This window comes from Diadema antillarum, unplaced genomic scaffold (assembly GCF_040938485.1).
Source record: "Diadema antillarum isolate AM-2024a unplaced genomic scaffold, OU_Dant_1.0 scf00000170, whole genome shotgun sequence".
Classification (NCBI taxonomy): Eukaryota; Metazoa; Echinodermata; class Echinoidea; order Diadematoida; family Diadematidae; genus Diadema; species Diadema antillarum.
Window position 1 is genome coordinate 4,102,698 of NW_027271059.1, and position 26,180 is coordinate 4,128,877.

General features: G+C 38.3%; 3 protein-coding genes across 3 annotated transcripts; 2 read left to right on the forward strand and 1 right to left on the reverse strand.

Moving 5' to 3' along the window:
* The first annotated feature begins 1,983 nt into the window (after positions 1-1,983).
* On the forward strand, positions 1,984-7,223 carry LOC139722747 (transcription elongation factor, mitochondrial-like). The gene is made up of 4 exons (XM_071634030.1): positions 1,984-2,278; positions 2,939-3,050; positions 4,105-4,254; positions 6,104-7,223. The coding sequence occupies exons 1-4, from the start codon at positions 1,998-2,000 to the stop codon at positions 6,545-6,547; spliced, it is 987 nt and encodes a 328-aa protein (XP_071490131.1). The 5' UTR covers positions 1,984-1,997; the 3' UTR covers positions 6,548-7,223.
* Positions 7,224-9,399: 2,176 nt separating this feature from the next.
* On the reverse strand, positions 9,400-14,398 carry LOC139722749 (cytochrome c oxidase assembly protein COX19-like). The gene is made up of 3 exons (XM_071634031.1): positions 14,214-14,398; positions 12,228-12,339; positions 9,400-10,989 (listed from the first exon to the last, which is right to left on the reverse strand). Exons 1-3 carry the CDS (start codon positions 14,293-14,295, stop codon positions 10,908-10,910), a joined length of 276 nt encoding a protein of 91 aa, XP_071490132.1. The 5' UTR covers positions 14,296-14,398; the 3' UTR covers positions 9,400-10,907.
* A 4,500-nt stretch (positions 14,399-18,898) lies between these two features.
* Positions 18,899-24,079, forward strand: LOC139722713 (uncharacterized). Its single transcript, XM_071634004.1, has 6 exons — positions 18,899-19,111; positions 19,612-19,894; positions 20,832-21,217; positions 21,770-21,927; positions 22,732-22,799; positions 23,646-24,079. The coding sequence occupies exons 1-6, from the start codon at positions 18,899-18,901 to the stop codon at positions 23,696-23,698; spliced, it is 1,161 nt and encodes a 386-aa protein (XP_071490105.1). The 3' UTR covers positions 23,699-24,079.
* Positions 24,080-26,180: the final 2,101 nt, after the last annotated feature.

Genomic DNA, 26,180 nt, shown 5'->3' on the forward strand with positions numbered 1-26,180 from the left:
TTCTCCAATGCTGGCCAAAGATTGCATGGGTGAGATTTGGATGGAAATGGAGACAATGAGAAGAGAAAAGCTCAGTAAATAAACCATAACGCATCGGCGGAGCGGAGGCCGAGGGGAGTTAAGCTGGAGTCAGGCTGCATCGTCCTTTAGACCCACTAACTTAAATCCATGTAACGTTAGAGAGTTGTCTAGGTCCGTTAGGATTGTATTAACTAGCTGCGACCACGCAACCCGTACGCAGGAGCGCCCCGGGGTCAACTTAGGATTGTATTTGTAATGTAGGGACGGGAAACGTGGACACGTAACAATAAGGATTCCCTACACTAAAAGTCTAGAGCTGGTCACTATATGCACTAGAAACATGTCTTCTACTAGATCTAGATATCTATGAAATATAAGATTCTAACGTTACTAGACTAGTCTAGCTAGTTAGTTGAAATAATTTATTACAGGAAAATTGAGCAAAGAAAATAGGATTCCATCGCCATCGGGATTCGAACCTGAGACCTCCGGAGCTAGCCCGGTGCTCTACCAACTGAGCTATAGAAAGCCCTAGTTCAATGTTCGTCCCAGAATTTAAGAAACCCTAAATCTCAATGCTCGAATGGTTGGAAGCTATATAGCAGTGTGTTTGTGTGTGACACACACGTACACACTTGAACCTGGCATAAACCCGAGGGATAATTCAACTTGGGGATAAATGCGAGGGATCACCGAAGTGATGCAGCTTTTTGAGTATGTAACAAAGGCAAACAGAAAAATTGACCAGAATGAATATTATTTATTTGACAGGAAAATTGAGCAAAGAAAATGGGATTCCATCGGGATTCGAACCCGAGACTTCCGGAGCTAGCTAGTTGAAATTATGGCTGCCTATTAAATATCTGGCTTTGTATTTACCTTTTTGCTTTATCAGTTGCTGTTTGTATTTGTGAAATTGTAATCCACATGCACGAAATCTGCATTGCCAATAGCCCGACGTCCCTGTTCGCCAGCACGGCTTGTGTACAGCGACAGGGCTGTGTATACATGTAGTTACATTGCCAAATGCCATTGAGCATTTGCATTGCTACTATCTAGACTGCGACCAAGGGAGGTGATTTAGAGAAGAAGTGGATTCTCTTCTCTTCTACTTTGTGCAAATTTATGCATAGGCTCTAGCGTTCCACTGGTTTTTATGCTCTATGCCAGACTATACTCCAAGCGGCTAGCCGCTGTTCTAATGGTTTTGATATGCAGACCAAATAAGAGGTTCTTGACTTTAACAATGTTAACCTGTTTTATTTCAGAGAAAATGTTGAAATCCTGCGTGTGGAGCTTTTTTTTTTCGGTGAATGTTACAGAACCAATCAGGATTTCAGTTTTTCTTCATATCTTCTTATCAATACCTCTGGACTGACGAAGGAGATAGAATAATATCGCATTATTAAAAAGTGAGCAGTTTCCCATTTTGCGCATATTCATGAATACATTACACGGATTAAGTATTTGGCTAATCATTTCCTTGTGTTTAATAGCATTTTACAAGTAAAGAAGTACATTTTTTTTCCGAATTTTTGAGTTCATGTATTCTCAAGTAGGACATATTCTCAAGTAGATATTCAAAAGGAAAAGCAGAATCTCTTTACCTTGGTGTGACTGGCTGACATCTGATGTGACCTTCACTTATTTGAAGATTTTCATCATTTTCAAAAGAAATTTTGAGAGTACATCCTGTGTTTCTGTATGATTTACATGTTCCTACAAATGTACAATATTGTAACCTACAGTGATGCTCTTTCAGAGCAAGACAGAGTTGACAAGGAGAAATGGATGTTTAGTCGTGGTAAAATGATGAATTTTTTAATTGGAAGTTCAGCTTTTTAAAAAGTTAATTAGGCCTGTACAACCATGATAGACCACTTGAGATATGGAGAGTCTGATAACTTACAAGTATTAATCTTCTACTCTACATCTTAAAGTCCCAGAGCCAGCCATGTTCCCTGTGCAGCACAGGCATGTTCACACCAACCTTGTCTCCAGAAGCAGCAACCTCATCGCCAGTGGCAACATCCCCAGAGACTCGCTGCTCCTCTGGAAGCGATGCAACTGGTTTGGCCAGCTCAGAAGAAAATGACACCGCTGCCCTCCTGGGTCTGTTGAACACGTTGCCCGAGTCGGAACTGAGGATGCTCAAGTTTGTGAGCAGCAAGACGGCGGAGGGGATAGTGCTGCACAGAGAGAAGCACGGATTATTTGAGAAGCTGGACGACATCCTGCTTATTCCTGGCATTGGAAGGTGAGTGAATTTTTTATAAAGTTTGTACAAGAACAGTAATCACTTCATAATGGTCTTTGATTATGAGAATGATGATACTATTACTATTAGGGATGATGATTCTGCTACTACTGCTACATCCAGATTTAGCTTACATTTATAGGATCTGATGGTAGCATGTATACAGTGGACTCCCGTTATAATGAAGTCCACGGGACCAGCAGTTTTCTTTCGTTATATCAAAATTTTGTTATAACCGAACAAATAAACAATAAAAAGCATAGAGCCAATTATGTTGCAGCCTGAATTTTTCCTTCATTGTAACCAAAATTTCATGATAACTGTGTTTTAATGGCGTGCACTGTAATATGAGTCCTCATTCAAAGCTTATTAATGTTTATAAGATCATGATATTTTATTTTCTAGCACTGGTAGTGACCTATGAGGTGTGTGTCGACAGCTGTTTCTCATCCTGTGATGCCAGCATATCAATGTGCAGTAATGTAAGAGGTGGTGGAAAAAAAAAAAAATTGGTTGTTTGCATTATAATCTTACGACAAATTACATGTACATTGTGCATGTATGTGTGCACCTGTGACAAAATTACTTTCTTGCAGTCTTGCTGTACCACAGTGTCTCTGTGAGTCGCACCTCTTGCGTTACTTTTTCTATCTTGTGCAGGAGAACACTAGACAATCTGAGGAAGGATCTTTCTAGAGGGGTTCAACAGAGGACCACTAGAATTGAAACACAAGGCACCAATCACCTAAGCTTGACAAGGGAAAGACTCCAGGTACCGTGTATTCCTCATGTTATACCATTAAGAAAAATCTGTAAAGCTTGTGTAAATGTGCCACCCAATTAACAAACTATGTATGTACATGTACAACATGTACATGTATGTGATGTAATAAAGAGTAGGTGTGTGGTGTTTGTTTGTTCAGGTATGGTTCTTCCCCCCCCCCCCCAAAAAAAAAAAAAAAAAAAAAAAAAAAATAACGGAAATAACATAAGGAGGAGAGAACAAAAACATACATGTACAAGTTGTACTGATCATACCTTGGAATGGGGCTTAAAGTTTATCATACTTTGATTATACTTATTCTGATCATTTGACAAATTAGTAGTCTGTACATTAAGTTTAATGGGCCAGAACTTAGTTCTGTGGGAATATAATCATTGGTAAAATGTGTGATGAAAATAAATTTATATCAATATTGATAGAAATGATTATTTAAAAAGGTAGGTAGTCTCTAAGAGCATGTTTCTACTGAGAGCACCTCGCATCACCGCGAATTTTCATCACTCAGTAGAAACACGCTCTCAGGCACACATCCAAAGAATTGTGTACTGCCATGGGGGATTTTCATCCAGTTCCATTCTTACATGTACACTCGATTACACACTGATGGCAGCTAGAATATGTTTGCCTGACAGTCATGAATCCATATTGGTTGTGACAGTAAGAGTTTATTCTTTTATACAGCCCTATTTTTGCTGTGTTCCAGTTCTCAGAGCTCTTGCCAACATATTGCTTCATTGGTCACTGGAATCAAACCTGCAGTAGTGTAACTCCACCTTACGGGTGCAGTATTCCACCCAGGCTGCCATACTGAGCCCACATGTGCTAAATGCAAGACATAGATTTTCAACTTCCATGGTGATCGTGCTTTCATCAAATGCTCTTTTGCAGAGAGGAGTATTGTTGGTAAAATGTCTTGTGTAGAACAAACTATCTTGAATTTAGGGCCAAAATCAAGCTCTGGACCTCCTTATTGAAAACATACTGTGAACTTCTGTTTCTATGACGCAGCCACAGTTTATCTTTGCTCACCTTCATCTTGCAGAACTTACAAGACATAACTGCCATTGATGTGGGACTAAAGCACGTAGCCTGGTCACACATGGACCGACAGAGATGGGTCCACCAGTGGCGCTTCCAGCCAATTGAGGGGATTTCACCTGGCAAGTGGGACCCACTCAATTACCTTAGACTAGTAAGTTTCCTTTGCCTTGTAGGCCTACATTGTTACCAGAACACTAGTCTTGTTGTGGCTTGATGGTTCCAGGGATCTTGTGCACATGATTTTGTTTTACCCGTTTAGGACGGTTTGATTTTGCTACGAGCATTTCCCATAGACACCTGCCCGAGTATCGGACTCATCCTCAATGGGTTAAACGAAATTTATTCCAATGAGATAATTTTATGAAGGAACCCTTTGTGAAAGCTGTTTTGGAGTAAAGCTCACATATTATTGAAGGGGGGAGGGGGCATAATTATACCCAGTCAGAGCACTATTCACTCCCTTAGAGATGATTTGTTTGTTAGTTGCCCTTATACAGTGCACTCCCGTTACAACGAACACGGTTATAACGAAATTTCGTTATAACGAAGTAAATCTTCTGGTCCCAAAATTATCACCATTAAAGTCTATGGTACAAAATTCGCTTATAACGAACACGGTTATAGCGAAATTTCCGTTATAACGAAATCTTTTCCGAGCGCCACAGACAAAGAAAAACAAAAGAAATGTGCTCCGTTATAACGAAATGCGAATTGCTTTCGAAAATACGGAGCGAAACAAGCATTTATAGCGTCTCTGCATTGGTGAACGCTTCACATCACTGTGTGTGTTTGCTCCTTGTGTCACACACAGTTTCTGAGGGGAACTTGCGTTTATTATTGTAATACAGTTATCCCATCACATTTCACATAGCTTTCGAGTGTATGATGAGTATTCAGCAAACAGAATATGATATACGTACGTGGTTTCCTTGTTTTCGTTATATATTGTATTTGTTCGGTTATAACGAAATTTCGTTACATAACGAAAGAAAACTGCCGGTCCCGAGCATTCCGTTATAACGGGAGTGCACTTTATCCTTACATTATAATCATTTTGTGATACTTCAATGACTTAGAATAACTCGAGTGGTAACAAGCAATTGTTTGATTCTGGGATAGACTTTTTGAAGGTCAGTACCAAAGATATGTAGTCAAATTCAGAAATTTCACTTGGGAATTCATTTCATGAAATATGGTATAAAAGTTGCAGAAACTGATATATATTGATCAGTTTGGAGCAAAATGTGACATTTGTATACTCTTTCATGACTTTTTGTGAGACATCTTGGTTTATGGCAGCAGATAAGATTTGATTGTATGATGTCAAATGTTGCATTTGTATTTTTTAATTTGTTGTTTAGATTTAGAATGCAAGAGTGTAAGGTAATGCATATATTGGCTTGCTATAACAGGTCTGTGATAATGTACTGTATACGCTATAATTTTCGCGTACATAAATTTTCGCGAATTGCCGCTGTCACACACTTTCGCGAGTGGTTAAATTCGCGATTGAGGGACCAGAGAAAATATGAAGTGACAAAGAAAGTGTGAATTTTCAACTTACTAGCAAATAAGAATGATACTAGTTATACACTGCATGAAAAAAACTTAGTACTTGAAGACTAATGCAGTGGTGTGATTTTTTTTTAATGGGATTTAACCACATAACATGTAATTTTGGCAACAGTCATGCACACATACACATGTACATGAACAATGAGGGGTGCACACCTGCTGAAGTTTGTGTTCTAAAAAGACTCAAGTTTTGTTTTGTTTTTGTTTTGTTTTTTCATATAGGGAGAAGGTAAATTAGTAGCAATGCACAAAGGAGCCTGCTTTACAAATGCTGTACTCTTTGGATTTGCAATCTTAGTCCAATAAAATATGATGTACATTAAGTGCACTGCATGTCTGTTGCACAGTACGATACAGTAATTGATGGCACATTTCATTGCATTATGCATACACATCTATCTTGATGCACTTATCATACCCCTCAGGTATCCAGCCTCATTGACGAGATGCCTCATACTGACCTGTACGTCCTGGAGCACAAGTCTTTCACCTCCCTAAACAAGGGCACCTTCCAGACCATGCTCTTCATCCGTTGCCTGGAGACGATGTTCTACACCAGTCTTAACAGCAACATCCACGAATCGGGAGAGGTGCGAGCCATCTCCCTTCCGCAGAACGCCGTCGGAAAGCACTTCGGTCTCCTCGTCGGCAGCCAGCGCAAGAGTGGCCAGAATCTTGTCAGGACGTTACTGAGCGAGGGGACCGAGCGCAGAAATGCTTGGTTCCCCGTCAGGATTATGTACGAAAATGCCCTCACCTTTGAGGAATCCAGCAAGTACGAAAGGGAGCATCTCGCAAACTGTCTCCTGAGAGCCATCGCTTTCTACGATATCTACGTGGACTCAAAGCCTGGATTTAAGTTGAAATGATTTCTACCAAACCTCTATCTCTCAAAATTCATAACTGAATACTCATGATGCAGCTTTCATGCATGGATTGCTCAGAGTAAGCCATAACCAAAGGCCTGATGATGCACCAGCAGTGGATGCAAATGCAATTTGATTTATATTGATGGGTTCTTGGTTGTACTTTGCAAAAGCTTAGACTGATATTTCTGATTTTTTTTAAAATCAAGATCAACCACTTTTTACTATCTTTTCTAGCATTGTGATAAACCTTGCCAAGATGTAATGATGGTCGCGCTACATCTGTAGGATGCAGGAAATTATTCTAAAGAATATTTTCACGGTGCACTATGTATGATATACATATCAAACCTGACAAAGACTAGTGATATAAAGAGAAATCAGCTTGCATTTGCAGAATAATGGGTAGTAAAGCAGTTATTACTCAACTGATTTCCAGGTTCTATTTTGATCAAAACATTAAAATTGTTATGAATGTGTGTGACTTTCATCACGTTTATAATATACTTGCCTCCGGATTGGGTTATTCCATATGGGTGCACAGCAGATTGCTTCGTCACTTTACATTCTGAAATAATATGCAAATGTCTTGTACACCTTGTGCAATGTAAATTACACAAAAAAAAAAACAACAACAACAAAAAAAAACAAGTGACCCAGAAATATCTGTTAGGCAATATAGTGGACTCTCGTTATAGAGAAGACTGGTACCAAACCTGTGTAACAACATGATTTTTTTTGTCTCTTTGCCCTTGAGTTCAATTTTTTTTTTTTTTTTCAAACCGTGTCATAAAGTGAAATTTACAAAGTGATGTCACTGGTTCCAAAGAGCTCTTCCCTCCACCCCCCCCTTTTTTTTTTGGGGGGGGGGGGAGGAGGTGGGTAATGAGAGTCCATTGTATGTGTGTGTGTGTGTGTGTGTATATCTTTGTATTTTTTTTAGAGAGAGAAAAAGAAGAGATAATGTTATGTTAGTTGTAAATGGAGATGCAATGTATAAAGAAGAGACAAATCCCACCCCTAGTAAGGAATCTTTAAAGATCTTCTCTAGAACCAGAAGTGATAGAGCTATAAATGTAATATCATGAGTTAGTACATTAATGACTGTAGTTCCAAGTTTGTTCATTGCAGATCCAGTGGTGCCCCCCCCCCCCCCCCCCCCCCCCTTGGAGTCATTGGGGGGTGAGGGGGATCCAAATGCAGGCCTAAATTGTACATTTTATTCTTCTTGAAAAACAACATAATGGATTTTCACCAAACTTGTTTGAATGGGCACCATGCGGGACCCAAACCTCGCGACCCAAACCTCGTAAATATTGGAATACAGTTGCACCAGTATTCGATAACATTCTTCTCTAGAATCAGAAGTGATAGAGCTTGAAGTCTTTTTTTTTTCCACACTGCATAGTCCAACTTTTTAAGTACAGTGTACTTGGCAGGTAGTTTTATCAGTGTGATGGAATATATGCAAATGGACACCTTGTCCCTAGCTCTCAAAGCTGCCCCCACCCCAAGTTTCCAATATTCTCAGGTAAGAGTCTGCAAGAATGCATGGAAAGTGAACTTTGGATACTCAGTCAGGTGAGCGCGAGACCCCCCCCGAGTCTCTTGTTATTTGGTTGGTAGAGACGTGGACTGTAATGGCTTTTAAACTCACTAATTATTCAAAGCAGAAGCAGATATCCAATTGTCATTCATAAGTTGTTGGTGGCATTTGTGGAGATTATGTGAGAGTATGCAGGGACTGAAGGAAAAGTACCCTAGTCCAAAGTTATGCAGCTGTATGCATTTGCAGAGAAGTCTGGAGTTTCTTTTGCTCTTTGAATGTATATTTGAGAATATGTGTTTCTTTTGCTCTTTGAATGTATATTTGAGAATATGTGCACAGTGTGTTGTTGGTGGGAAGTTGGTACTAATGCTATATTTACTGGTTGTACTGCTAAAATATATGTAAGAAATCTAATACACCTGTATGGCAGGGGGATTTGTAAGTCCTACTGTATCTCCATTTGCAGTCTCATTTGGGTTTTTGCTCTTACTGTTTTCCTGTGGCTTGCCCTTTATGTTTTTGATTTTGGAAAAACTGACCCTCTGTTGCAACTGGTACTTCCCTGTTTCCCATTCCCATGGAAAAAGATAAAGGCATTACTATAGGATGGGGGGAAAAGGTACTGTACAATTTTTCTTTTAGAGCACTGATGATATAAAATGTCATCACTCCTTCCTCCCCTCCACCTCCCAAAATCATGACTTGGCAGCCACCTTCTAAGCTGTTTACCCACCTGTTTCTTAAGAAATTTTAATGATGTAATCACAGAGTACCAGACAAATTAATTCTAAACTACATGTACATCCAAGACAACTGTAAGCTCTTTCTCTGTTTGTGTGCATCAAAATGTTGCATGATACAGTGCACTCCTCTTATAACGAACACGGTTGTAACAAAATTCTGGTTACAACGAAGTAAAAATTCAGGCTGCAACATTATCCACTTTATGTATTTTTATTGTTAATTTGTTCGGTTATAACGAAATTTCGATATAACGAAAGGAAAATGTTGGTCCCAAGGACTTCATTATAAGAGGAGTCCACTGTACCATCATAACAAATGTGTGATGACCTCATACATTGTAATAGGCTTTGTTGGTACACTGTACATGTACAGTGTGTATTCAACTGAAGAACCAACCAAGGAATCAGTCATTTCATTATTTAGTAGATCATGTATTATTTTAATCTCAATGCTGTCATATTTTGACAATAAAAGTGCAATGCAATTGTTGTAACTTCATATACATTTGTAATTCTTCTTCTTTGGATTATGTCATTTTTTAATGAAATAAATTTTAGTCTCATTTAGCCTGCTATAGTAACTTTGTAATGCAGTTAATATCATCTTCAAGTATTATTTACCATATCATTCTTTTATCGGGTACAATGTACTGTATTATAAAGAAATGCACATAGAAAAACTGACCAGAATGAATATCATTTATTAGTGGGAATTGAGCAAAGAAAATCCTGATGGAATCCCATTTTCTTTGCTCAATTTTTCCACTAATAAGTATTATAAAGAACATAACAATGTTAGGTACTATGACTTAAATCAATGTACTAAAGGGAAAAAAAACGTTTGGGGGTTAAGCATATAAAAAATAACTAGAAAAGCACTGATGGCGCAGACCTCCGCCAAGCAGCTACTTTCCACCGAGGATCTTGCTCTTCCATAGTGATCAGTGATTTCCACCCATATGTATGCATGCTGAAAAATCGCCCTATTTCCCAATATAGAAGCCTTTGTTGCATCATAAACCCTCTACTGCGTGGCGCGCCTCACCCTAGCAGAAACTAGAGCACGCACTTTACTGCACGTATGAAAACCTCAAAAATGTGCAGCTTGAACTCCCAAGTTCATTGACCCTACCTGCCAAATATTGAAAATCCTTCATGAAATCCATAAAAGTTTCCGGATCACTACCAAAATTTATTCATTTGTTCCTTGTGTCATTCTCAACCTTTCCTGCAAGTTTCATCTAAATCCATTCCCAACTTTTTGACTTATTTTGCACAAAGAAAAACAAACGGTAACGAAAACATAACCTCCCCCTTTGGCGAAATCTACATGTGTAGATGTGTACAGGTATCTTATTGTGTAAGTCAATTTCCTTCTAGTTCTTTCTTTTCCCATAAAAGTGAAATCTGTGAAGTTAAGACTTTACCACTCTTACCATGTTAATAGACTGTACCACTAGTGTTCACAGGCACAACCATTTATACATTATAGCAATAGAAATGGACCTTTACACAGTGTTCATGCAACTGAGAAAATACACTACAGATGACGTTAGATACAATGCCATTCCTAGCCTTTTTGTCAACGTTTTGATACGCCATACACAAAGCATAGAATGAGGAAATGTGACACATAGGTATTATGTCTTATAAAAGACAAAATCACATATTATGTTTCATAATTACAAAGCATAACCCGATTCATATCCAGTGTCATATTTCTACCATCCATAGCCTTCTCGGTAAGAAACCCTACACTGAGAACTCCATGAGCCACTTTGTACAGCTCCCTCTTTGGAAGGTGGAAATCACCACTACTTGCACACAGCCATCTTGCAAACTAGCTGCATGTGCTGCTTTGAATCCAAACAACATCATGCCATGAACTGCCGGCATAATCGTGGGAGTTAAATCAATTGTTGGCTGTTGATTGCACTGGATCTCTTCCATTTCACCAAGTCCATGATTCATTGTTGCTAGGTGCAAACTTTGACCTTGCTTTTGTTGATTTGCGCGTGGAATATACCTGCATCAGATTAGACCAGCCATCAACAGTTTGCAGGGCCATTCATCACAATGTCTTGGGCATTGACTTTGATTCTTCCATGTCGGCAAATCCAAGTTTTGATAAAGGCTCTCTCTTCATGAGATCCCTGGAGTGGTGTAGAATGTGAGGCAAAGTGAACACAAGAATAGGAGTCATATGAATTGACCAAAGACAGACCAAGAGGGCAATACATGTATTCATGGAAACAGATACAGTGTGGCTTCATCAAGTATGCACACAGTATCAATCACAGGTATAGTAAAAGATTTAATCTACAGCAAAAACATAGAGAGAAGGAGATGATCATTAATCTAAATCTCAAACTCAGTACTGTAGTACCACGGTACAAATGTCATGAAAATACCCAGTAGATGTAAACTTCTTTTTTTTTAATATATGTACAATGTATTTTAAATATACATTAAGATTCAAATTTGCTGTACCACATTATATGAGAGAGGTGTGAGAGTGCGGTACTGATGATTTATACAATTTGGTGAGTGAGAGAGAAATTGGAGAGCTGGCCACGAGCAATGAGATTTATGATTTTTGTTTTGGTGTAATAATGTCGGAGGTATATAGAGCAATTCTGCCTGTTGCCTACAGCCGAGAGGGATGCCCCTGCTTTTCATATAGTCACATTGTCTGTCATTAATAGAATACGCATCTTGATACGTATCGACGAAGCTAAAGGGAATTGACCTCAAACATAAAATTGCCAAAACAATACAGCTGTAGTGCCATACAGTATAGTACTTATTAGTGGTGTTTGAGGGAAATCAAGACAATCTGTTCAAAAGTTATGAATTTTCAGTTTTGGTTGAATGGTTTAATCCATGTGCCATCATCACTGGAAGAGACTACAGTACAACAATTCTTGATGTCACAGTACTTTAAATAGTGGAATGATATAAAGAAAATATAAAAAGAAAAACCACAAAATGTATTTTTTTCCGATAAAAAGTACACATTCCTTCGACTTGTTACTGACACAGATTGAGGGCAATATTAATCCCCCTGGATTCTGAAAGACGTAGTAAGTTAAGCGCTCTTTCATGATCAAACAATGTAAATGTCTATGTTGATATATGCTATGTAAGTTCAAATTTAACAGCTTTGAAAGATTTTTTGTTGTTCTAGATATAAAATAAAGACAAATGTATCACTGATGTCAAATAGCATTCTGATTTTTCTAATGTTTTGTTGTCTGATCTCACATTACATTCTGCTCAGTCAGGAATAAAATCAAAATCGTGAGAATTTACTCTCCTTAGTTCATGAGAATTGTCACTTAAAGTCAGTCTTCATTCAAGTAAAACAGGAAGATTTGGCAGCTCTGCATACCTCTCCATTCTGCATTCAAGATAGTCTTTGGACTCAAGTCGGCATTTGTGCGAGTCAAGGTTGTTTTCCCTCAGACAGTCCATGAACAGCTCTTTGAATTTCTTGCATTCCCCTGCACAGAATATATGGGAAGCATAATAACGGGGTGCTACATAAGCACTTGCCCGATTGCCTGGCCGGGGCAAGTGAAAATAAAATTCGGGCAAGTGTTTTTGAACAATGATAACAAATGCTTGCCTGAATTGGGCAAGCAAACAGTTTTGAAGCCACATTTTTTCACTTATTCCCCCAACAAACCCACAAAGTCGACCATACAGAAGCCCAAAGATAATGGCTGTTTAGTGATGCAACACACTTAATATTTCATTCGAACACTTACTGTGTACAGTGTATACGTGAAGAAGCCCTAATGCAATGCAACGGCAACACCTGATCGAAGCAAGTTTGTTACTCCATTGTGTTCAAGCATGCAAATCAAAGTTTGCTGTTTATTCAAATGATTGTGTTTTATTAAGCCCTTGACTATCACAGGATTTTCTATATTATTTCCTTATATTTTGGACTTTCTTTTCGGGCAAGTAAAAGTACTGTTCAGGCAAGTGCTTTGCAGCAAATTTGAAAATCTGCTTGCCCGAACGGGCAAGTGGTAAAATAAAGTTATGTAGCATCCTAAATACTACAGCTCAGTGTATGTAATAATATGTATACTTCACCTCTGAGATCACTATCATGGATTCTCAAATCAAGATTGATGATTATTCACTGTAATGATGTAGATCTCTAATTAGGAAAATCTACTGGGTAACACAATTTCAAGCAACTAAATGAATAATGATGACAATGATGATAATAATAATAAATAGATAATTATAATAACTACAAAACATTTTACTGATATTATGGTAATGCTGCCAATACTACTACTTTTGCTACTTCTAGTATAATAATAATATTGTTAATGGATTGTTGTTATTTTTAATGCGAAAGTTAAAGTGGAGTTTTTGGAGAAGAAATTAAGGTGTTAAATGAATTGATGGGTAATGTAGTAAGGTAAAAGGTATAAGAAAGGAAGGAGATGTGTAAAATAAGGAGGGATAGGTAGAGAGAGAGCAAAGAGAGAGAGGAAGAGAGAGGAAAAAGAGAACGACTTAGCGAGAGGCAAAGAGAAAAAAATAGGAGATAAAATTGTATTATTATGATAGAAATGCATGCTATAGAATCAAATATTGCATACTTTAATTTGTGTATAAATGTATTTTCTGGTCAATTTGTTTGTGATTATGTAACTGAAATTGTTGAGTGTCTTTTTTATTATGTCAGATGTATAATAGTCTCATGTTTTTCTGTATTACTTTGTCTTTGCCTTGTGTCTCCTCTTAAATCCAGGAGGCAACCTAGGCTTTCATGTTAAATTGTTTATTTGAATAATAAAGAATGTTGGACAACAACATTAAGACTTGGTACTGGTAAGAAAGAGTGACTCGAGACTTGACAAGATCAAGGCTCACTTTATTAAATTTAGTTAATTTCAACTGACTTAATTAATGTTTATTGACTTTATTAAGTCTTGACAACAGTATGAAATATTCCAGTTATTGTAGCTAGAAATTCCAAGACTCAGTATTACTATTATCTGATTAAAATGTTGAAATACCTTAAACTTAATCTAAATTTTACAAGTGGAAGACAAAAATAAACAAATAATTTCATTTAGCAAGTTGGAAGGACACAAAAAGAATTACGATTTTATGTCATACACAGTTAGAAAGGTAGCTGTAATCAAATCATCTTGGCTCTGCAGGTCTGAAGTGAGCTGAATGGAAGGCCCTATTCCCAAGCCTAAGATTAAGGATAGACCCCTTCGACTTCCGAGTCTTCACATGGGTTAATAGTGCGAATGATATGATTGACGAAGCTAAAGCTTAACACAATACACAACACAGGAAGCAATAGATGGGGCTACACTCCCTACAGCCGTTTGCCTACCTTCATGATCCAGTGGAAAGCTGCCTTTATCTGGAGGTCTTGGCTTGAAGCTCTTCACTCCGAAATTCATTGCAGTGGACATTTTGGCACAGTGTTCGAGATTCTGGAGATTAGGAAAACGGGAGCAGCGGGGCGGAATTATTGCAAAACCTCTGCCTCTTCAGTCACGCTTATTGCGAAGTCTCCTGTTGCTCAACATCCGTATTATGTAATCGAAGCGCCTCAATCTTCGTCCAAAAATAATTCGCCCAACCAAGGAGTTACTACTTGGCCCAACAAGAATGTCGAAACACACAATGTCATACTCTGTCTCCTCTCTCGCTTGCCCCTCCTTTTCTCACTCTCTCCCTCTCTCTCTCTCTCTCTCTCTCTCCCTCTCTCTCTCTTTCTCTCTCTCTCTCCATCTCTCTCTCTCCCCCCTCTCTCTCTCTCTCTCTCTTTCTTTCTAACAAAGATTTGTAACACATACAAGTAGATCTAGAATATTTATACTGAACTGAATTTTTAATGATCCTAATACCTCTGTAGGGGGATGGGGTTGGGGTGGGGGAAGACTGGACATGACATTTCTTCAGGGAAAATTATATAAGTCAGGGAGGATTTGAATCCGAAGATTGCAATCTCTTCACTTTTCCTATAAAAGAGGATGTGACATGAACTTCAAGTGAACCAAATACCATATTATCCTCTCAAGTAAAAGGCATTATCTATGACATCCTTGGTGATGTTGTTCTTGTTTTTCTCCTGATTTTTGCATAAAACTGGAGTGATAGAGTATATATATGTACTCTCAATGCCTATACAAAGATAAATGTGAATCAACTCCCAAATTTACACGCTGTATTATCTGTACATGTATGTACGTATATAATATATATATATATATATAACAATTAAGGGGCGGATCCAGGATTTCTGTAAATTTTGGGAAGGCGCCTTGTCAAAATTAAAGGGGGTGCAAGCACCTGCTCTCCCCTTCATTTTTTCTTTTTATTTCTTTTGTTTTCACAGAAAATAAAGAGGGGTGCGCGTTTAAGGCCTTTTCAACATTTTAATCAGTTTATACTTAGTCTTAGAATATCTAGCTACAGTAATTGGAATATTTCAAACATAACACATCAATATTTGGCCAATGTCCCCAGGCCATCGGGCCACAGCTAATTTTGAACCATCCGGAAATTTATAGTATGTTCAAATGCATGTAATTTCGTCCGTCTTCTCTGTGCCGTGCACAAGTCTTTCATAATTTCCACTCTTCTTTTGGTAATTTGTAATTTACAATTTACCATGTTCATATACAGTATATCATGACGTGTCATGTAAAAATTATTTATTAAACTATGGTATGCAAGTGCAGTTTAAGTATACTCACAACCCTTGAACCAAAGAAAAGGTGAATACTGAATCTTTATCATTAGGCTACATCGCACCACTGATGCCCTCAGCATTATATTATTCTCAATGGACTCTGAAGTTGTGCTTAATTGCAAGCTGATGTTATGAAATGCAATCAATGCACTCACCCGGATTGTCTTGGCTACAGTATGAGTTCCATGGTTACAGTCAAATTGCATATGCTACAATAAATAAAGAAATGCATTTGTTAGTGTATAATTTGTTCAAATATTGTTAATCAGAGCCTTGAAGAAGCCGGGGGGCAAAAAAAAAAAAAAAAACGCAATAAAAATAACTTCATTGGCAAAAATGCATCAACTATTAAAAATGTAATGTAACATACATTCTGAGCCTCACTTTACATACATGAGGCCCTATGTGTGTAGTAAATATATCCCCTCTTGAGATAGCATCATGTGGGATATGCTCGAATGATCAAAATTTAATTACTCTTGCAGTTCGAGGCTTATCATGATATAGCAAACTCCGTTTTAATCGAAGGATACATCAGTATAACCTTGATGTGCTGTTAAAAGTGGGTCGGCGAAAAAGTATTGGGATAGGCCAAAGTGCCACTGGCCGATTTTCACATGGTTACCCTGAGTATTCCGCGAAACGTGAAATCGCGTATCGTGCCTTCACTTCGGCAGCAGGATCCGCAGGAGCTGAACGTGGTGAAAGTGCATAATGGCTGGCTATTCCGCATGCTAGCTCGCTGTCATTCTGCTCTGACACTTTAATCATTTGATCATATGTAGCTGAAACTGAAAGTGTCGAAGTCAACCACGGCATAAACACCAACGCCAACTGGTTGCAGGATCACGCATAGACAGAAAGATCCGTCTGTCCGGAGGAGTCTTTTATATTTTTGACGTTATCGCTCTCAAAGGTGGAGGGGATCCGTGAAGCCAGACGCAGTCTCCGCGGAACATTCCCCGACGACCAGATAAACATGTAAATTTTACAGACCGATCTTTCGGTCGAGATCACGCAGCGCAGTCAGTGAGTAAATTAGGTAAGAAGACCATTGTTTGTTTTGTCATGCATTGTCCATTGACCTTGCTTGACATTGCATTGCCCGTCATGCCGGTATTTTTCTGTTATTTGTGATATTATTATCATTGATCTGTTAATGTAGCTGAAACTGAAACTCACTGAAAGTGTCGAAGTCAACCTAAAAGTTTTGAGTTAACCACGGCATAAACACCAACGCCATGCCAACTAGTTGCAGGATCACGCAGCGCAGTCAGTGTCAGTGAGTAAATTAGGTAAGACTATTTTTGTTGTCATGCATTGTCCATTGATCTTGACATTGCATTGCCGGTCATGCTAGTTTTTATTTTTTTTATTTTTTTTTTTAATTTTTGATATTATTATCATTGATCTGTTGATGTGTAAAACAATGTTCAATAGCGTGTAACTAGACCAGGGGCGTATCCAGGCATTCGAGGGGGCGCCTTTGCAAAATAAGGAGGGGGGGGGGGGGTGCAAGTACCACCCCATTTTTTCTTTTTATTTCTTTTGTTTTAGCCAAAAATAAGGGAGGGGGGGGGGGGGGCGAGGCTTGCCCAATGTGCTTTCCCCTGGATCTGCCACTGTAGACTATTGTAAAAGTGGACATTTTCGCGGTGTTGAAATTTTCACGCATTTCTCGCAACCAGAAACTAGCGCAAAAATAAAAGCACGCCAATATTCATTCTTGCCATAATTCCAGTAGGCCTACCTGTAGTTAATGTCTTGATTCCGCAGAATTGAAAACATGTGAAACTCTTAAACCGGCCGTGCGCGAAAAATTAGTCATGCAAAAATATCCACTATTACTTTCGCTTTGGGGAAAATTTAACTTTACATTTCTTTTCATCCTGCTACAGAGTTTGACCTACTACTACCACCAGAAGTAATAGAGGCTGTCCAGAGTAATTTTAAAGTGTATTTCAGCCAGGCAGAGTGTGGGCATCACCGGTAAGACGAGACAAGGTCAGCTTACAAGTTGTAGACTTTACTCTCTAGTATCTGTACAATTGTAATTAGAGTATGAAATTGATCCAAAGATAATTAAGTATTAAATTCATTTTTTTCTTTTAGATTTCCATTAGAGTTTATTTTCCATACATGCCCCTAAATTATCATTTCTTCTCACACTTAGCCTCTCATCTCAATTCCTTTCCCTTTCCTTGTGCTTATCATACACATTCCAGCACCTTCTGATGTGAAGTCACACGGCCTTGGAAACCGAAGCAGTGAGGGCAAGCGAGCGTGCATGAGAGCTCAAGGTCTGACTAGTTAGGCTATTCATCATTCACAAGTTAAACAAATGCCTTTGTGTGTGGCGATTTCGACTTTATTACTTTGGCAAAGCTTTCCAAAATCTGACATCTTCGGAAAAACAATCTAGAAGACTAGACTTAAACTCTATTTTCAAAATTTGAGCAAAAAACGGCACACAAACGCATTTGTTTAACATGTGAATGAATATCCTTGAGCAACACTCGCCTGCCCTCAGAGTTAGGGCGTGCTTCGGTTTCCAAGGCCAATTGTGACGTCAATGCATCGGGTCTATTCATGCTTAAATTCAGCTCATGATCACCTCATCTTTACTTTCTACTGGCATTCGTTCTCTCTTTGACCTCCGGTCACACTTTTTCCTTTTAGCATTTAATTTGATTGGCCTGTGTAGTCAATGATTTAAATATGCAAATGGAAAGAACTCTGGAACTCACTGAGAGAGGACCTCCTTCTTCTGCCTCTCCCTTTTTGCCCTGAATCTCTGTTGGAGATTGACTAAATGCTGCCCAGCATTTGGAGTGCTGAGTGACTAGCTGATGATGATTTTGGACACCAGAATGAGTGTTACATAATCATTGATTTATTGGTGACAGATAGCCTATAAGTATCCCTTCAGTCTCCAATCGTATTCTGAGTGTTCCTTTACTGGTGATCAGAGTTTCCTTTCATAACTTTCATAATTTATTAACTTCTTTTTTTCGTTATTGTGCACAGTCATGCTACCTTTTGACTTTTCAGATCATACATTTAAATGTGAACATTCTTCATTTAGATGGACGCTCGCCCTGGCCTTAGCATTAACGCAATGTAAATTATATCTTTACATGTCAGCCTTTCATATGTATAGGCTGATAGAAACTTGCTCTTGAGTCCAAAGTTGACTGTCTGAAACACATCAAAGCTAAGACTAGTAAGAAGATGTCATGAATTTCAAAATGCATGTTGAATTGCTTTTCTCTTATTTTTCTGCAGTCAAGGGGCCTTATCCTCTCTGTCAAGGTAAGATGAAAGGAAAGGTCAGCGATGAAGAGCACGAGAAAAAGCTTGAGAAACTGGAGGAAGACTTGTTCCTGGATGTCACATTTGATGTTCAGACCAATGATCAACCTCAGCAGTCCAGCGCCACAGCCCCTGTCTATGTAAAGTCCATCGGTAGAGGAGAAAAGAAAGCCCGGAATCCCCTGGATATACCTCTTCCATGGCAGTATTACGAACAGGTTGGTTGAAGTAACGTCTCCTGTTGAACGTTTATCATTTGTTTCTGACGGAAAAGAATAGATGCAGTCTTGATCATCTCTCCTCCAAGTGTTGTGAATTTTCAGAATTAAGTCAAATTTTCCTGATTTTTGTTTTGTTTTGTTTGTTTGTTTGATGGAATGATGTTTGGTAACTTATCTTTTAGGATACTGTATCACAATGTGTTATAATTGTTAGTGCTTTGCTCTAGACTGTATGATTTTTGTCACAAATGCTATGCACCACTTAATGCTGTAAGAAAAAAAATGCTTTATCTACTTTAGCTCCTCAAGAAAAGGATAGTGTGATTTAGGCCTACCTGGGAACCTTATTGCCTACAAGCTACAGTATTTGTGACATATGAATTCATTTATGTAATTCTCTATGCTTCCATCAACAGCATACTCATTTAGCAATAATGTCAACCCTTTCTTCTTGCCATTTGTTTAGGTTTTAAGTTTGTTTGTTTATGTTGTGGTAGCTGTCAAAATTACAGAGCTGCCAAGAAAGGGGGGAATATGGAAGAAGTGCCACACCACAGAGACCTGCCTATCCTGCGCAGCCCCAACTGAAGACCAACAGTAAACAGTCTGCACCCATGGCCTCAAGAGAGAGGGAGAGGGGATGTGGTGGAGAGGTCAAGCAGAGAACAAGGGGGCGTGGCAGGGGGAGGGGAAGGGACCTCCAGGAAATTCCGCCTTCTTGGAAGCCAAAGCCGTCCGTCGTGCAAATGCGAGATCTTGGCAAAAGTGGCCTCCCCAATGGTGAGAAAATAAGAATTCAGGCTGTTTCAATGCACAGTAAAGTTACGTCAATAAGATTAGTTTAGTACGTGTATAGCAAATTCAGTGCTAGAGTTTTTGCCCTACAGAAGCATGCAAATGATGAAAATATTTTTTGCAAAGAGATCAAAGTTTAAATGGATATACTTTTATCTCTTTATTGAGATTTTGTGTAGTCCTGAGAGTAATGTGCTTTGAGACCAGGAGTTGTTTTTTATTGAAATTAACTTCCAGAATTGAAAGATATTTTAGTGAATGCAAGGGCTGAATGAAAAATTAACAACCAACAACAGAAGACAAACAAGAAGGCCTTGTCCTGTCATTGCAAATAGAGCAATTATTCAGTTGCCTTTCAGCAAGAAACACTAGTTCCTATACATTTCAGTCACTTCAATAAACTGGACTCGTCTGAATTTCATTGTATGCTTGTGATGTCAGTGACATGCATATCCTTTTTGACCTCTCACAGCCTGTTCCTTGATTTTTGTTTTTTATCATTCTTCAAACCAACAAAGCCTTGATAACATGAAGAAAGACTGTGTGAGGTATCTTTGATATAGATCAACAAATTTTGCATTTGGAATCTGCAAGGTGATCACAGCAATATGATGATGAATTGTTCAAAAATTTTTGGAAACCAAGCTAGCTAGTGAAATGGTAATACATCAAAAGAGGGTATGTTGCTTGAAAGTTTACATAATGATGAAACCGAGGAAGGGAAGTTATGCGATAGCACCGTCGAAAAGAGAGGTATTGTTCAGATGATATGTGATGACTATCGTAAAAAGCACCCACGCGCAAGATGTTCCAGAAATTGAATTGTCCTTAAATCCGTTCAACTCAAGTGCTGGCTGTAAGACGGCCTTCGTATACATCTTAGCAATTATACAGTCTGATATTTTGTGTTCATGACATCAAGGTGATGCTGAACTGGAGGAGGGTAAAGCCCACCTCATGCAAATGTTTCTTGGTAAGCGGTCACACTTTGAGCCGGAACGGGAAATCTCCTTTCAATGCTCTGATTCCTCGGTGCGTACCTCCCAGACTGCACCAAACTTTGACCTCCGCAACGAGGCAGACTTTCCGGCAATAATCTCCAAGGGGATGCCGTTCAAGTCGGCTCGGTCGGCCAACGGGGATGCGCCACCGGGCCGGAGGAAGCCCAAGAGGCAGGAGAACAAGGAAGGATGTCTCGGTTCCGCCGGGAGCAGGGGAGACGACAACGCCTCCTCCAGTTGCGGATCAGAGAGGCGGGGCAAGCCAACTTCAAACCGCTCCGAGCAGCAGCATTCTGATGATATCGACGTGAGTGTTTGAATGAACAAAGGAGAATGCTCTGTCACCATGGCAACAGAGCCTACATAGATAGTTGTCTCTGAGAATGATGCAGATATTTTAAAGCTTAAGTTGTTCGTTATGTTTTTGTTTTTTCACCAGAGATCTTTCATTTACCAAAGGTTTTTTTGTAGATCTATGTTAAATTTTTCTTGTCATTGCTCTGTATGTATGTGGGTTTTTTTGGGGGGGATAAAATTTGTATCTTGGATGTCAACCAATCTTTTGCATTTGATAGAAGCTGTCTTCCACAAGCTTTTACAATTCAAAATGTTTAAATTTTTCTTAGGTGACTGCCTTATCTTATCAGCGTCTTTGATATGTATGCATGTGGGGCTTTTTTTTTTTTTTTGCTACATAAATATACATATGTTGCAGGTCTCGTTTTAGTGTATACATGTCTACTTTGAAGCAAATACAACATAGTGATTTAGCAGCCATCTCTTACACAAAATTTGAAGAATTTTGTGCCCTTCTTAAAAAAACAAACAAACATGTTTTACCTCTAACTTTTCCGCTTAGCCTCTGGAGGGGCCAAACGTCCTGGAACTATCTGGTCTTCCACCAGGACTAAAGAGGAGTGACCTTGGTGACCTGCTGATGGGATGTGGACACATCGTGGCCATGAAATTCCTAAAAGATACAGACACACAATTGTGTATAGGACTGGCCTATGTCAGGTTAGTACTCTGAATATCTCTATTTGTTAATTATCGTTTATCTTTCGCACATTCTAATGTATATATATGCTTATGATCTGATTCCTGATTTATTCTGTGTTATGTTTTGTTGGAAGGAAAATGAGAGTGAAAATAAATAAATAGAATATTGAATATTTTGATGGATTTACTGCAGTACATTTCACACTCTTGGTTTTCGTAGACTTTTACCAAAAATGGTGACAAGAAAAATAATTACTTGAGGAAGTCGTAATGCAATTATTAGGGATATGAGAGCTCAGAGTTTAAACTGATTTCAGACTTTTCTATTCTGCCCCAAACCCATTTTCAGACTTTTTGGTCAGTTCAAATGCATTAAAATGTTTAAAGCTTTGTGCACTTCAGAATATACATATATTTTTTGAATAAGTTCCAGAACTTTTCAGACTTTTTGCTGCAAGTACTCTCACACTTCTGAATTTTGTTTTTGTGACCTTTAGTAACTTGACTTCTCTATCCTGAAGGATATAAAATGTCACAATTGCTTCGTGATATAATTTCACAAATAGTGCAGTATTTGAGAATAGAAAAATGTTGTCGTAAGCAGTGACATCGTTTTTCCAAATACATGTAGTGTACAATGGAGGGTCAAACAGGCCAACATCTTGAAATAGTTGAAGATACATTTAAATCATGTAAAGCTTTTTTAACAATTAGAGGATTGATTTTTTATCCCAAATATGATAGGCAATATATGAAATTCAGAATGCAAGTGCACTAATCTTTCAGGTTTGTTTGTTTGTTTGTTTGATATTTCTTTGAAAGGATGGAGACTACAGAAGCCTGTGAGCTAGCCATCACATCATACGACAATGTTGAGTCTCCTTTTACTGGTAAGAGTCTGCAGTTCGTACATGTTTAGTAACATGGTAATTGATATTTGTTTGTTTTTTAGAGGCTTTATATTCTCATGTTTAGCTATGGGTATTCACATACTATATTCTGTATAATATCACTATATTCTGTATCATTTCATTTTAGTTCACTTTATTGAAGTGGTTTTATTGATATTTGTTGCTTTTTTGTGGAGGGGAGGAGGTAGAGGGCAATTTGCATATCTTAGCCATGTTTCACATGATTGCATCACTTCAAATTTTATGTTGAATCTAACAATTGGTGTAATATACCGATGTATGATATCATGGTCATTCACTATCATGGAAACTGGTTCTAAACAAGTTGCCACGTAGCCAGAATATTATGAACACATGCTAACCATACTCGAACAAAAGACTGTGACATCATCACTTTGGTACTCTGTGTCGATTGAAGTTCAAAGTATTCGGTTTGATGGTTTAATGAGATTAGATATTGTGTGACAACACCTTCCCAGCAGGTCATAAAAGTGGGAAATACATGTAATTCAATAGGATTGACATTAACCAGGGAGCCCTGTTGCCAAGATGAATGAATGCATCAAAGTGTAAATGGAGGGCTATATACTACTGGCAGAGTATAGTGATTATTCAAGAAGTCAATAGCATTTTACTTGTGTGCATGCTGCAGTTGAGTAATCTATTTTATCAGAGTAGAGATTTTTTTTCAAGAGAACATGATGATGATGAAATCATATCCACTTATTATGATTGGATTTATGAAATAATATCATTGTCCTGTGTTGATGTTCTTCCAGCGTATGTCTCATGAAATATCTCTATATACTACTTCATTCTTTCTAGAAATGTATGATGGAAAGGTGCCAAAACTCAGCGTGCGTCTCTTGCGGTCATGATGACAGCACAGAAGTGACCACTCTTCACGTCCATTTGTCTTCTTCCATCACTCTTACTAGGAATGGCCACGAGAATCTAGAGTCCCGTCTTTTCTTCATAAAACACAGGACACTCCGGACAGTGTTAATGACAGGCAGAATTCTGTAAGTGCTACATGTTGCCTTCAATAAAAACAAACAAACAAGAGGTTGAGATGATTTGTAAGTGACTTTATATTTGTCAGTACTGTGATGCTGTTCAGGAAAGTAGTCCAAAGTTATGAATATACAGCATGTTTTGTCTTTGTTCTTGTTTTGTTTGGTTTCATTTTGTTATGTAGTGAGCATTCCTTGCACTCATGAGCTATGAGTCACAAACCATGCTCTGAAAAAAAGAAGAAAAAAAAGTGGTGGTCAATTGTTTGAGGAAAGCCGCACAAGTAGTTCCACAGATGTCACTGTTGAATTATTGCTGCATTCACGCAGACAGTGTGTGATCAATTCACATTTCAGTACATTTTACATGTACTGTGAGTTTGTTATTGGAATGCTGATTTTTCACATGTTAACTACTAATGAGCTTTGCTCAAACACTATACTAATTCATTGATATGTCTAGACAAAATGATTGATTCAAACACAGTATACAATAGACTGAAATGAATTAAATATTTCATCAGTCTTGAACAGTAGAGGGCAGTGTTTTGCCAATGTAAATGCTGCTCTTTCTTGTGACAGTGTAAGGTTTGTATGTAGTACATTATATTGCCAAAGACTAGAGTGATTAATGATTTTTTATGCCTCCGCCACGAAGTGGTGCCGGAGGCATTATGTTTTCGGGTTGTCCGTCCGTCCGTCCGTCCGTCCGTCCGTCCGTCCTTCCGTCCGTCCGTCCGTCTTTCCGTCCGTCCGTAATGAATTTTGTGGACAAGGTAACTATCAAAAGCTGTTGAGGTATCCTAATGAAACTTGGCATGTATGTGTATTAGGGGGTGAAGTTGTGCCTATCAACTTTTGGGTGCACGTGCTCAAGGTCAAAGGTCAAAAGGTCAAGGTCAAATACATAAAATTTCACTATTTCCACCATATCTATGCAATGCCTGAAGATATTTTCTTGTAACTTAGTGTATGCATGTATTACCCAATTTAGATTCTCTGGTGAAAGTTTGGGTCATGAGGTCAAAGGTCAAAGGTCAAAAGGTCTAGTAAAAGTATTAAAACTTCTTTTTTTTCTCTGTAAATTGGAAAATTGTTCAAGGTATCTTCATGGAACATAGTATATATACATGTACTGACTGGCAGTGATTATCTAGAGAATGTAGGGTTCATGGGTCAAAGGTCAGGGGTCAAAGGTCAAGTGCAACACTTCAAAATTTTACTATTTCCCTCATGTTCATGCAATGCCAGCAGGATTAGTATTTTTTTTTTTTACACTTGGTGTATGCATGTGTAACCTAATAGAAATTCTCTGGAGAGTTTTTTTTTCTTTTTCTTTTTTATTACCTCAAAGGTCAAAAGGTCAAAGATCAAGTGAAAGTGCTGAACTAACTTTTTCCTCCATATCTCAGAAGTGGCTCAATTTATCGGGAAACTTACTGCATATCCATGCATGTTCTACCTGAAAGTCATTATCTTATGAATTTTAGGGTCAAAGGCCAGATGAACATGGTAACAATTTACTATTCAGTACAGAAATTGCACTTTTTCTCCATACCAGTACCATGAAAATTACTCAATGCATAAATGTATGAATGGGTCAAAGTCAAGTTAAAGTCCTTAAATCCCCAAATACATGCTCTCCTATTCATCCAATTAAACCAAGGTCAAGGAAGGTGAACATTCAACACATTTGTGACAAACTTGTCATTTCAATATTTTGCCAGTTTTGTGAAAATGTAATCACACATTGTCCACATGTACTATCTAGACCTATTAGGAGAATCATGCATTATGGCGGAGGCATAACAGTCGCCATAGCGACATTTCTAGTTTTTCTTCTGATTTATTGCTCTTGCAGATAAATTTGTCACACCATGGCCTATCTACCACACGTATAGTGTGAAACATGACTACTGTAAAAGTGGATATTTTCGCGTGACTAATTTTATTGGCCGAGTAAGAAGAGTTTCGCGTGTTTTTTAATTCCGCGGAATCGAGACATCGACTATTATGACATCGCGTGGGTTTATATTTGCGCTAGTTTTCTGGTTTCGCAAAATGCATGAACATTTCAGCACTGCAAAAATTTCCACTTTTACAGTAGTATTGCAAGGAGAGAGATTTTGCAATCAATGAAACACATGTTTCTATGGAAACTGTAAATTGCTGCCCAGCCAAAGGCCGGGCACACTGATAGTTACGTCGTGCAGTACAGAAGTTCAACAACTACAGCATTTTCAAATTATTTCTTCCAGCATTTCAATAATTCCATGCACTAATTCAGATCATTTTGAATATTCAAATTTCATATTGAATAGTCCATTGAATATAAATATGCCATGAA